General features: G+C 40.9%; 2 protein-coding genes across 2 annotated transcripts in view; both read right to left on the bottom strand.

Annotated features, from left to right (window-relative positions):
• The window catches only part of LOC139204990 (exostosin-1a-like), a 436,963-nt gene that overhangs the window by 423,062 nt on the left and 220 nt on the right, over window positions 1–13,681 (bottom strand). The gene's annotated exons all lie outside the window — the stretch shown is intronic.
• The window catches only part of ulk4 (unc-51 like kinase 4), a 76,936-nt gene continuing 64,349 nt past the window's right edge, over window positions 1,095–13,681 (bottom strand). Inside the window, exons 34-36 of the mRNA XM_070835041.1 lie at window positions 11,613–11,807; window positions 5,742–5,830; window positions 1,095–1,215 (exon numbers count right to left, since the gene is read on the bottom strand). Coding sequence (XP_070691142.1) covers window positions 1,155–1,215; window positions 5,742–5,830; window positions 11,613–11,807 — 345 coding nt within the window. The 3' untranslated portion in view covers window positions 1,095–1,154. The remainder of the gene's footprint in view (window positions 1,216–5,741; window positions 5,831–11,612; window positions 11,808–13,681) is intronic.

Raw genomic sequence — 13,681 nt, 5'->3', positions numbered from 1 at the left:
TGTGGATGTCCACAATTTGGTGGGCTTTTTTTTTTTTTTGTCCAGAGGCCATGATGTTGCATGGAGGACAGCTGGGCTGGTCAGAGGGCATTTCCCAGGACTAAACACAACCTTTCAAGCACGACCAGTGGCCTGGCTCACTCAACTCTCCCCAACTTCATTCAGCCTCTTTCCAACACACTAGACTCACCTTTTTTCATACAGACACCCCCTGTAGTGGTACATTAGACTATTCAATGTGACAACGCCCAATTTATTCAGCTCAAAAGATGGGGAGTAGGCAAATACCAGATGTCCTAGGAATAAGTAAAATGACTTAAATACAAGGTTTACGACCAAACTTACATAGAGACAAAGTTATGTTTTCTGTGTAACCGCCATGGTAACATCAGTTCTGTCTCTGTAGAGAATTATCTTGTCATAAACTCTGTTCATGCCGTCTCTGCTTCCAGCATGCAGAACATCTTCATTTGGGTGGGATCATAATTCCTGATAGACACACTTCAGAGTGTGATGGCATTAAAGAAAAGAGAAAAGCTGGCAGTAGCTGAGCAGTGTGTTGCTCATAGCTGACAGACATATATGATGGCAGACACATGAACTAATGAGCTAATTTCCACCATCAATGCTGACTGAACGTGTCGACAGACCCGGAGGCCAGCGCTGTGACGCCTGTGACACTCTGAATTAACTTCCGTGCTGTAATCCTGTGCAGTCTGACGGACACTGGATGGATGTTTTGATTGAGCTGTCAAATTATTTTAGCGACACAGTAATATTTATTACTGTCATTGATCCAATTTGCAAATTTGACGAGAGTCATGCAGAGGGCTACTCAAACTGAGTACCACGAGGCCAGATTCACTCACGTCTGAAAGGTTTTAGGAGCCTGTTCAAAACTGGTTCAAACTAAATCCAAAACCAACTATGAATATAAACCACTATACATGAATACATTAGGTTTACATCCACTAAAACAAACTCAGATCAACCAGAAGACTTAAATAAATAACGTAAGATATTTTATTCCAAAACTGACAACAATTAGAAAGAACAATCCTCTTTCTGATTATTCAGAGAAGGTTTGATCATAAGCACCTTTAAAATTCTGAAATGGTTCTAGTTTGTTCAAGACAAAAGAAGATTTCAACCTTTCAGGATGCAGAGATCATCTGGAGGACTTCAGCAGCCAGTGGAACCACATCGACATGACACCTGGATCAGAGAAAAGACAAGTTATTCACTGTGTCACACTCATGTTATTTAACTAGTGACATAAAGCAATACATTACCATCAGAACGCCTGTCAGTGCACCTTTTCAAGTATAATGTAAAGGGGAACACCACATAATCATAATGACCTGTGTCATATGTATATCTCTCTTTCCTCCATTGTCTCCTGCCTACCTCCGTCTAATAAAGGCAACATGTGCAAATGATAAACATGACATGTAATGTACATGTTCTTGAAAATCCTTATAAAGCTTTTGCGTTATTTTAGCAATAACTTGAAGCATGTAGTGAATCTGATGTGGCTCCATATTTCTCTCACCTTCTTCTGACTAATTTTCTCCGGTAAAATACAGTCCAGACTAATTCCGAACATGGAATTGATTCCCATGTTATCTTGGCCAAACCACCTACTTGTACATCAGGAAAAGGTTCAGTGTTTGGCAGATCATGAGGTGGACACCTGAGCACTAATGTGGGGCCACTATCTGAACAATTGCAGTGTCAGTTCCTGACGGTTATGAACATCAGGTCTCTGTATACTGTACACATCTGGTAGATGTGCTACTGATTTTAGTTTTATCATCATTATTTGTTGAAACATTTGCTCAGCAGGCTGCCTGACCTACATAAAGCATGTTCCAACTTAACAAAATCCCAGAGTTCAAAGGCCTCAGTGACCCAGTGTTCAGGTGAACTGCACTGGTTTGTACTTTTGGTCTGACTGGTTGCCAAAGCAGAGTGTCTATCAGTGCCAGCCGTCATGTGTAAAAGCTGTAATGTCTCATAAGTAAATCATAAGCTTGTTGCCAACAGTGGGTGCAATCGAACTGATCTGAATTCACCTGTCAGTGGGACCAAGTTTACAGTGACAATGAGCTGCAAGTGTTTGTGCCTCTTGTCATACCAGCTAACATGTAGCTGTTGTCATAAAGGAGGGTTGATGGGGGTGCAAACTGCTGAAGGTATTTTATTAGAGGAACCTTGCTCTGAAAATGACAATAAAAGGAATTGAGGTCATTTTTAAGCATATCAGGCAGGAGCGCTGGAGCAGGTGTGACTGAATAAAATAAAGGCCCTGCAGTCACTGCTGCTGAACTGAGACTCGGTCTGGTCCTGCACTGCTGGTTCCTGTCATCGCTGGTCTTGTTCAGCTGCCTTTTGCCTGACTGATGCCTGACTTCACCTCTGTTCTCTTAACCTTTTAATTTCTTCTACATGTTCCGCTCTTTTATAAAATAAAAAAAATCAATTCCTAGGTCTCTTAGATCGTCAGAACAAGTGCTTTTAACGATGAAGGCTGGTGGGTGAGGGGCATCGTGTCCTTGCAAAGGCAGCTCCAAAGCTTTGGACCAGTCTTCCGCTTTTGATAAAAAGTTCCCTTCCATTGGTACTTTTAAGAAAAAACTCAAGATGCACATGTTGCCAAAAGCCTTTGGTTTTTCTTTGTGGTTTTGATATTAAGTATTCTATATTATTCTATTTTCAAAGACTTAAATTATCTTAACTTTATTCTGTTTCTGTCTCGTATTTGTGCAAATATCTTGATATTGCCTTGATTGATTTTTTGAGCTGGTCGTGCTAATTTGTACCATTTGGTTAACTGTGGTTGTTTTTAAACGCGCTTTATGGCTGAACTGGATTTGATTTGATTTATTTATTTATTTATGTTGTTGCCATGCAGTAGCCATTATGGCAATGATAAAATGTCAGACTATTATAAAGTGTTACATTAATACTGTTAGACATACAATGTATAGTAGTTTATTACTCTCTAATTCTGTAAATATCATTATGTTTTCATGATGGACTTTATGTAGGTGGTTTTTTTTATTAATTTCATTCCGTCACATGGTGTAGTTGAACGTAACCTGTAACCAAAGTGAAATTATACTCTGTTCAAACATGCATTTATAACACTGTGGCTTGGTGAAAACATCCAATCTGCTTCGACCCTACAGGCTGTGTGTAATCTAACTCTCTCCTCTCTCTCTCTCCCTCTCTTATCTCCCTCCCTCACCCTCCTCCCCTCTTCTCTTCCTCCCAGGTGTCCTTGAGGGCAGTCTGACAGCCAGGCCAGCAGAAGCCCACCCCCTTAGTTGATTAAAACCTACATAATTAACCTAATTAACACATCTCCCAGAGGCCTATGAAATCCTTGAAAGTTTGTGAATTTGGAGAGCATAAATTGGATCCATAAAAGTTTTAGTACAAACTTTCACAGTCCCAAATTGACACTCAGCAGCTGTGTGGAGGATAGCGGAAAATGAAATAATTGGTTTTAGATTACGGCGAATGGCTGTCACAGAACCACATTAGCCTCACACTCAGCTCACACCAAGAACACTCGGGGTGTTTTCTCTGTGGAATTTATGTGTTTTCCACCGTTTGAGATGGAGCCACAGAAGAATCTCAATGGATTCTTCACATAAATACGTCTTCACTGACTCGACCTGTCATGTGTTCTTTTGAATGCCTCCAATAGAAAAGTGGATAGATCATTTCTTCACACGAGACAAAGTGATCCTGGAATTGTGATATTGTGGATATTTTTGGTAAAATCCTTCATAAACTGTAGCTGAATTCAAAACTCCAGACAGCTGAGTGTTTGAGGAAGTTTTGGTGTTTTCTGAGCAGTTGTTAGTGAGTTGCACCACTGATGGCTTCATGTTTGACTGGGCGCAGCAATAAACTAAGGATCAGGTTTTGGGCCTCAAGACTTTTCCTCAGGATGGAGAACTCTGAGCGACACTCCTCCCCTCCTTCCTCCCCTCCTTCCTCCCCTCCTCCCTCCTCTCCTCCCTCCACAGTCGGTCGAGCTTGAGGTTTTGAAAAGGCATTCCTCAGGTTGCCATGGAAAAGGCTGAATGACATCATTTGGGTTAGGATCTCAGCCCAGACCTCCCCTCTCCTTTCCACTCTTCCTCCGTCTCCTCTCTCTTTGCCCCAACTCCTCTCATCTTCTCAATTAACCCCCCCCCCCTCTCCTCCCCACCCTTCCTCTCCTCTTCTCTCTCCTCGTAACTCCTTTCATCTCCTGCCCTTTCTCCTAAAACCTCTGCTCCCCTCCTCCTACCGCTAAACCAGTGGGAGTGTGCCAGTCTCTGCCACTTCAAAGGCTAGAGCTGATCTCCGCTTTCATCTGCCAGAGAGGGAGAGCAGAGAGAGAGAGGAGACGAGGGGAGAGGAGAGGAGAAGTGGGAGAGTGGGAGCACAAGCGGGAGAGAAAGAAAGAGGTGAAAAAGAAAGAAAATGAGGAGAAAGAAAAGAAAAAATAGGGGGGAGAGAAGGAGGAATGGGTATAGAGGGTGACAAAAAGGGAAGAAAAGGGGTGACTGAGAAGAAAAGAAGGGGAGAGGGAGGAGAGTGGGCGAGGCCACTATAGCAGGACAACAATACACCTTTATTATTGATCTGACAGGCTGTGTGTGTGATTGAGAGACAGAGTTTGAATATAGAGGAGACTGAAAGAGACTATTTGTGTGTATTCCTTGTGTGTGTGTGTGTATGCATTAAGAGTGTGTGTGAGTGTGTGTCTGTGTGTGTGTGCGTGTGTGTGAGTGAGAGACAGGTCGCTGGTCTCATACATCAAGAGATCAAAGGAAGCATGGTCGCTACGGTGACAAAACCCTTGGCTCAAAGAGGAAACACACATTCGGCCCACACACTCATAAAAGGCAGCCAGATGCAAAGATACAGGTGGACGCACGTACACAACACACTGAACACAAACACATTTACAACACACACACACACACACAACACACACACTGAACACAAACACAAGTTTGCAGAGTACAGAAAAACTGATAAATGAAGCTGCTACAGTCCGAGCATGAACAGGTGTATTTTTTCTTCATTCTATTCAGCTCATGTGACTTGTGTGTAGGTGTGACTGTACATTTCCTGAGGTTGAGATTGTGTTGATCTTGATTATGAGCTTCGATCGTCTCCCCGCAGACCTCACACTCACAGGAGGCTGTTACTTTGTCAGGTGTGTGAGGGCATTACAGGTCATGTTTCCTGCTACTGATATGAAATCTCAAAAGACTCCCAAACAAAGATGAAGTTTTGTTTTTAATATATGTATATATTTCATTTCTCAGCGCCTTGTGAGCCATTAAGCTGACACTCTGCCCTGTCAGAAGCTCGCATCCTTTCAATTAACAACTTGAAAAAGATCCGTTTTGACATGTGTAATGCACAGACATGTTCAGACATGCATAAAAATAATAAGATGAAGGAAAGAGCTAGAGGAGACATCTGAATCCACAATCATTTGTTAATGGTATCTTTGGAGGTAAGATTGTGACACTGACGTACACACTACTGACAGAAATGACACCTTACATGAACAGCTACATATCAAGTATCTGATTATTATTTTGTTAATCTGAGATCTATGGAAACCGTCCGTTATATCAAAATGGAATAATGGAAGGAATATTATAATATCATATAAATTGATATTTTATATGGCACAAACACACACAAAAAGCAGAAACACACACCTGTTGGACGTGGTTATATCCTCCAGTAGACTCTTTAGTTCCGCCCCTTCAGGACAATCTAACCAATCAGATCGCTCTGTAGTCTGCAACTGAAGAAAGAGAGAGAGGAAGAACAATGAGTGAGAAAAACTAAAGGTACTCTATAAAGGATGTGATGACATGGGTCTGACACAGAGAATAAATAAACTCTGAGCAGCATATAGGAGCGTCGCTGCACTTTGTATCTATTTCCAAACACAATGCATTATTGTTTGTTTACCAACTGTGTAATTTCACACAAACACAGTTGAATAAAGGTGAATTTATACCTGCGGAGACCTTTTTTTTCTTTTAGTTTAAAACAGATGGTTTTGTCAACAGAAGACTGACCTCCACGAATCTACGAGCCAAAAAGTAAATATCAGTAATTGGGCTACCTGCTTAGTGTCAACCAAGCGTTAGTCGATGAGAAAAGCCTCAGTCAAATCAAGTTTTCATTGGTTGGTTAGTCACAGGGAAAAAAAACAAAGCTAAAACTTGACTCAGGGGCTGCTCCTTGTCAAAATTAGGTCCAAACCAAAAGTTCATAACTTGTGTGATATTTTGAAATAAATCAATAAAATCTTTGGCCTCGTTGTTGGGTGTTCTGACAGATGTGGTATCATTATGACTTCAAATGGTGTCGTTAACAGGTGATTCACTTCGTGTAGCTTGAGTGTGTAAAATTTACACATTTTAATGGCTCATTATCACGGGTTTGTTTTTCTCTGTAGTACGGCACAGTACCAAAACATATCTAAATAATTAAATTGATATCATAAATGTGCAACGACTAGTCGACCAATGGCATTAAACAATGACTATCACTCAAATAGGAAAATCTTTGGTCGGGGGCAGTCCTAATTGCTTAGCATTCCTCCACCAATCCCCCTAAGCTACTATTAGTCATCCTGTATAAGGTCAATGAATTAAATTTACACGTCAGCTCAAAAACAGTAGACCTCAGTGTGGCAGATCAGTGCAGCGTGACTTTGTATGACGTCATGTTCCCATGTTCACTGAGGACTGATATGTTATAACACACATGTGATAGACAGGTATGTTAGGATAAAACACATAAGATAACTGCCACGTGCCATCAAATCAGTGATATCAACAAAGTGACACCAGTTGTGACACGCTGCAAACACGCCACATGAATATTTTCCCTTCCTCTTCTTCAGGCTATTAGACTGATTAATCAGGTGTGGAAGACAAGCAGCTATAACCGCTGTCCACCATTCCCCAGTAATAGGACACCAATGATGACACATTTGTACTTTAGAAATCAAATTTTCACTTTGTCATCTCAAAGTCACTCAAAATCACCCCTTCTGTCACTGCGTATGAGACCCACTGGACTGTGTCATCCTGTGTTTCCATGGCCAACTGCTGAGTGCCATCACACTCATTTATCGATGCCATTTCAAAGTAGATTGAACAAAGAGCTAATTTGCCAAAACCCAGTTGAATGCGTGAACACATACATGCACACTTCTTACAGTGCAGTGCAGTACAGACTGTCATTTTGATTCCTGCTCCTCAGTAGTGGTCATGGTTTTGTCGCTCCGTGAATTTATGCTGTGATTTATTCTATGTTATTCTGGATTCGACTGTCAGCCAAAGAGTCTTCTCTTCCTTCACTGAATTTCCTCACTACACTACATCACTACATTTGTTTCTTCTCTTTGTCACTCGTCTGTTTTTGTTCCTGTCCCGACATGTCTCCCCACACCATGATGTCTAGGCTCCACACCCATCCAAGAACACCTGGTCCACAACCCGCTGTGTGTGTGTGTGAGTGTGTGTGTGTGTTAAGCATGGAACTCACTTTTAAAGGGGCATTTACAGCATTTATCAGTTTAGACTGATAGCCAAGTTAAGTTCTGAGTTAAGATCTGTTTTAATATGACGTCGAGGGTTTGTGGTGGAACAAATGGATTCCAATCAATAATAAAAACTGTGTTTGCCTCTTTAAGCACAGCTCAGGGTGTGTGTGTGTCTGTACATGTGTGCCTGGGTGGATGTGTCTCTGCGTGTTTGGTGAACGTGTTCTCTCTGATCTCCGGTGACATCATCACCTCTGTCTCTGTGGCGACACAGCATGGTTGTTGCTAGGCAACGGGGTTAGGAGGAGACAAATACGCTCCCCTCACACTCTTACTTTTCTCACATGCACACACACACACACACTTACTTCACCTTCCCCATCAGGGTGAGTGGATATTTCTGAGTGCCTGCCAACCAACCACTAAACACACACACACCTACTTATCACCCCCTCTCCATCCCTTCGCTCCACCACGTCTTTGCTCTCTCCTCCCCCTTCATTCTCCTCTCTCCTCATCGCTATCTGACCAACACCCTGACTCTATAATACTGAGACACATAGACAGACAGACTCTGAAAGACAGCGGCGGCCTGACATAATAGTATTAACTTCAAACAAGTGACAATGTACCTGGCAGCAGAGAAGAAGACAGTAGTGCATATACCAGAATAACATATATCGTGCATGAATTAGATATATATATGTGTGTGTGTGTGTGTGTGTGTGTGCATATGTATGTTTAAACTTTTTGTGCAGATGTCAATGGTCACAAATACCCAATCTACTCTTTTCAAGCTGTCATACTTGTTGAACTTGAATGTGTTTCTCTAATTTGCATAGAGAGCTGTTGAATTGTTTATGGTCACTCCTTCCTCCTTTTTTTGTTATAATTATAAACTACACCCTCATGGCAAATGAGCTTTATTGAGCAACTGAGGGATTAATGGGTGGATGATTAATAAATATTTGTCCATGTTTTTGGCTCAAACATGTAAAAAGGTTGCAATAATTGGACATTATATGGTTTGACATTTTGGAGACTGTCCTGTGATATTTCGGCCTGGGGAGATGAGCGGGGAGGAAGCTTGTCGACACAAGAGTGGGATTACCAGCAGTCAGAGAAGAAGCACAGGACAAAATCACCAGCAGCATCCTACTTTGCCTCACAGATCCAGGCTTGTCATGTAGTGCTTGAACACATTTTATACAAAAATACTACTATTTCTGCCACACTAGTTAAAATTACAGTTTTATGGTGTTTTATGTGTGAAAGGGGCTTAAGAAAGACATGAATTGTGCATGCATATTAAGGGACAAATCACTGAACATTATAAATTCTGTGTTGCCAGAGGCAAACTAAGTCTAAAAAATTTTGCAAATTAAAACTGCTTTAAAAGAAATAATAAATGCTTATTTCTCTGACAATTTCTCATGAATCCCTTTTCATTTAATTACCATTCCCCTTTAAGTCTTTCCAAATTGTGTGTGTTGAAAAAAAGACAAGTTGAAAATTTCACTAATTCAGATTCATTCTCCCTCTCTCCTCCTTTGCAGTTTCCAAGCTATTAGCAGGATCTTTGATTGAGATTAACAGAGCCCTGAAATCAATGAAAGATAATTAAAAAGCCTTTGTTGAAGGGCAGGCACTTGTCTCAGTGTGTAGGTGTGTGTTTGAGAGAGAATGTGTGAGTCTTTGCATTTCTGTGAAAAAGTGAGTGGTGTGTTGCATCCTTTCAAAGGTGCACATTGTTCTCTGCAAACTGGCTGATCGATAATGAGACTCAAGAAAATCCAACTTAGCAAATAGTCATAAGATGTTGATTACAGTTTTACTTGAAAACTTCAAAACAGTTTCTTTAAAACCTTGGCTACTAGACTTCAATGGAAAAATGGACAGAGTGGGGGAAGAGCATTGCGACAGTGCTCTGAGGGGACGTTAACATTTAAATCTTTTAAATTATCTAATGTGCAATGAGTTGAATGTCTAAATGTGGAGAGTGGTAGATGGGTATTTTTGAGCAAATAAATTAGTTCTGCTTGTAGCACTGAGCTGCTTAGTGACTCATCCACTTGCTACGAGGAAATGGCTGAAACACACGCACAGTTCTGTGTGTGTTCCTCGGGGTGGAGAGCAGGGTAGAGAATACACACCTGGATGTTACTGTAACTGTTAGCACAGCGAGTAATGAGAGAGTTTTCACAAGAGGACAAATTTGCTACAACAGACAGAAACAGAGAAAGAGGTACGTGTGTGAGCTTATGCGTGACAGAGTTTTTGTGTGGGTGGTTCAGGTGGCTGGAACTAATTAGTGAGAGGAATCACAAATACGCATACACACACATGCAAAGTCTCTCTCTCTCTCTCACACTCACACACACACACACACACAGACACAGACAGACAGACAGACAGACAGACAGACAGACAGACAGACAGACAGACACACACACACACACACACATACACACACATATACTATAACTATAAATGTAAGGTAGCTTTCAGGCACAGCCTTCAGTCAGATCATATGATCTCAGGGTGACAGCTGACCTTGTGTCCCACGTGCAGAAACTATTTCATGACCCTGCGGCCAAGCCAAAACATTAGCAATGCATTTTACATAATTCATGGGGTCTACAGAAAAATCTGCCAGTTTTTCAAACTAGTCATGTTGACTTTGCAAGATTTATTTTCACTGGACTGCCCTCACCAAGCCTGTCTGTCTTTTACCTTGCTGTTCAAATCAATATTGGACAGGGTTGTCCAAAGCCGTAGATCAAATTCAGTGACTAAATTTTTTAAACATCCAATATCAACATTTTTTAAATAACTTATTCTTAAAATATCTGTACCATGTTGACTTTAAGCAACTAAAACGCCTTGTTTAAGGTTAGAGAAATGCTGCCATTGTGGTTTTAAAAAGTGAGCATTTATTGTTGACTTGATAAAGGATACTAACCCTGGTCTTTGTTGTCAAAGTAGAATGCTTTACTGCCACACCCTTGCTTGTCTCAATGCTACATAGGCTTCCTGCATGGCCACTGAGTGTGGGCACTGGGCGTTTATCTTGTACTGCAGAATCATCCAATATGAATCAATTTCCTGGGTGACTTAGGCTGCACATGTATGCCAAATATGTTGTTTGACTGCTTCACCACTGTTTTTTCTAATGTGGTACGAGTCTTTGATAAATATCTGACTGACAGGTTTGCTTGCTTTCTCATTGGCTTTTTAATTTAAGAGAATTTGGTGGGGCTGCCAATTAAAATCCTTATTAAAATAACAGCACAGCTCACTTGACTTTCTACCTCCATTAAATAATTGTTATGCCGTGTGTTATTGTTGTTGTGTGTGCATATCAGGGGAAGAAACTGCCACCTTGTTAACAGCTGCCTCACTCTGGTGAATGTTGCAGCTCCTTCACTTTCCTTCATGTAACCACATGGAGTTAATGTTATCTAGTGTGCTTAAGGAGTAGAAGCGTCACTAAATCTCCACCTGTTATACTGCAGTGTGCTCTCTTACGAGTCATCTGTCTTTGGCCCGTACTACGAATCATTTTGACTATCAGACAAAATTGGACAGACACTTGAACAGAGAGTGACAGGCAGATACAAACCAACACTTTTTCTCCCTCTCTGTCTTGCTCCCTCTGTCAGTCTAGCTCTGGTGAAGCTACACTCTATTTTCAGAACAGCAGCACAGCAGGGCTGTCTGTGTGAGTGTCTGCGCCGAGGCTGCTTCTATTATTTCAATATTTTCATTCTGCAGTGGCGCCAGTTAATATTTCAAACCCCAAAATATAAACAAACACAGGGCCAAGCTTCTTGAACCATCCAGAGATGTTCAAACATGTTTCAGTGTGTTGCAATATGACTAATACTGGCACAGACTCACACGGAGGACAAATTGATATCTGATAAGATGTCATACAAGCAATGTTGACTTGTGAATATTTCTATTCATGTCCACAGATGTTGGTCTCTTTGTGTCTGTGCACCCAAATGTGCACTGTACTCACCAGTCGTTTGATAATCCTGAGTGCTGTGCGTTGGATCCGGTGGGGCTCGGTGTGCATGTGTGCGCGCAGCACATGTGAAAAGCTTCGCAAACAGGAAGGTGACAGACAGTCATACCCTTCTCCTCCATACAGCTGGACCAGCAGGGAGAGACACTGAATCGACTCCTCCCAAACCTCCTGGTTTTCAGTGGACAACTACAAGAAGAGACGTTCATTTAATAAATGGAGCGATGAAATAACGCACCATGTTTCTATTTACGTTATTGTGGTTAAAAAACCACAGCAATGTCATGGACTAAATTCCCTTCTTCTATTTCATAGAGAAAATATTTGAGATAGCAATCTAAAATTGAATTGTAATGGTATTGTGTAGCTTTTATAATAATAATTGATGCAAAATTACACACACATTCTGCCTGAGGTTATTTACTGTATTTAGATAGATAAATTTATTTCTAGGTCATATCAATATCAAAAAATAAGCATTCAGGATGAATGTTCATTCTAAATGATGTGCACCTTAGCAAGATTACTACTGCTGACTGGCCCCTTAACAAAGCAATAAACTGGATGCACTGTTACTGTAAATCACAACACTTGACCATGCATCAATAATAAGCCCACTACTCTTAACTCTATTCTTTAAACATAAGCAAGTTTTGCAGTTTTAATGATATTAGATTCAGGGATCATGCTGATATTCCTGCTCTCTCTATCCCACTAATCTCCCATGGGGCAAAGGGGCAGCACAGAGGCCAGGGGTGTGTCAGCTGCCCCTCAACCCTCTCATACACAACGACACACACAGACGCCCACCCAACACTCAATGTGTCAAGTATGACTAAAACCTCTATTGTGTCCCTTGAGACCTCCTCTTCTCCTCCTCCCACTTTCCTACTCCCCCCTCCTCTACATCCTCAACTTCCCAGGATGCCTCACAGCAGCACACTCTCTGTTTTGCACAGATTCTCTCCATCTTTTTTCTATTCCTCTCCCCTTAACCATGAATCTCATTTAATCCTCTCAACTCTATTTAAATCCTTTGTACCTACCTGCCTTCTCTTCACCATCTCCTGTTATTCATCTAAGTCAGTTTTGTACTGAAATAATTATAAATAACGTTTAAGTTTGCGAGTGTAAATAAAGTTGCAGAAGTCAAGAGACAAAAATCATCTTTTATCAAGCAATTAAATTTGATTGATTTGATTCTAACACTGATACAAGACTACATCACTCTGAGACTGAGTGCAGATAGAGGAGAGAGTTATTTTGCATTACATTATTCTTTAATATCTGATTTTAAGTGATTATTATTCAGTTCTCAGTAGTGTGTCTAGTGCCAGGAGGTGTGGGTGTATGAATGGTGACTGCGATAACATTTCAGCATTTCTCTCAGCAGAAAGGCCATTATTGTACTTGCTCTTATCTTCCTGTTTTATAGACTGCATCACGTTCTGTGCATGCACTTGCACATATAAGAGCAGATTCTGCGAGCATCCCTAATAACTGTAGTATGATTACCTCAGTAAACTAGCATGATAATCTGTATTGAACAGACAGGCACTGTGTAAGGAGCATGTTGCATTTGTATAACATTACTGCAGTGAAATCACAACAACACGTCAGTACATTTCCAGAAAACTATGTAACCTGTAACTTGGCTACTTTTACAGAACTGGTTGAAGGAATTCGATGGTGGACACAGAGTCCAAGTAAGAAAGTGCATTTCAAGCATTTTCAAGCCTCTTTGAAAATAGTTTACTGTAGGTCTGCTTGATTAACTTCATTACCATAACAGAGATACACACAATACAGTGGAAGACAGCTAATTAAGGAAGAACTTTTAAACATGCTTGATCAGTAGTGTTTCTGTTTACAGTGCAGTCAGACGTGGGAGTAAGTTTAGGTTAGTTACTGGTCTTTTAGATTCATCTGTTAATGAATATTTGTCTAATTTTACAGAATTGATGTTGCTCTCTTATGAAATGAATGACTGTTTTTTTTCTACTACCTACTAAACACCACAGAAGTGGAGATCAAACTAGCTGTTCAAGTGACGAGCAACTGGT

Source organism: Pempheris klunzingeri, chromosome 8 (assembly GCF_042242105.1).
Source record: "Pempheris klunzingeri isolate RE-2024b chromosome 8, fPemKlu1.hap1, whole genome shotgun sequence".
In the NCBI taxonomy this organism is placed as follows: domain Eukaryota; kingdom Metazoa; phylum Chordata; class Actinopteri; order Acropomatiformes; family Pempheridae; genus Pempheris; species Pempheris klunzingeri.
This window is presented reverse-complemented; position numbering and strand designations above follow the sequence as displayed.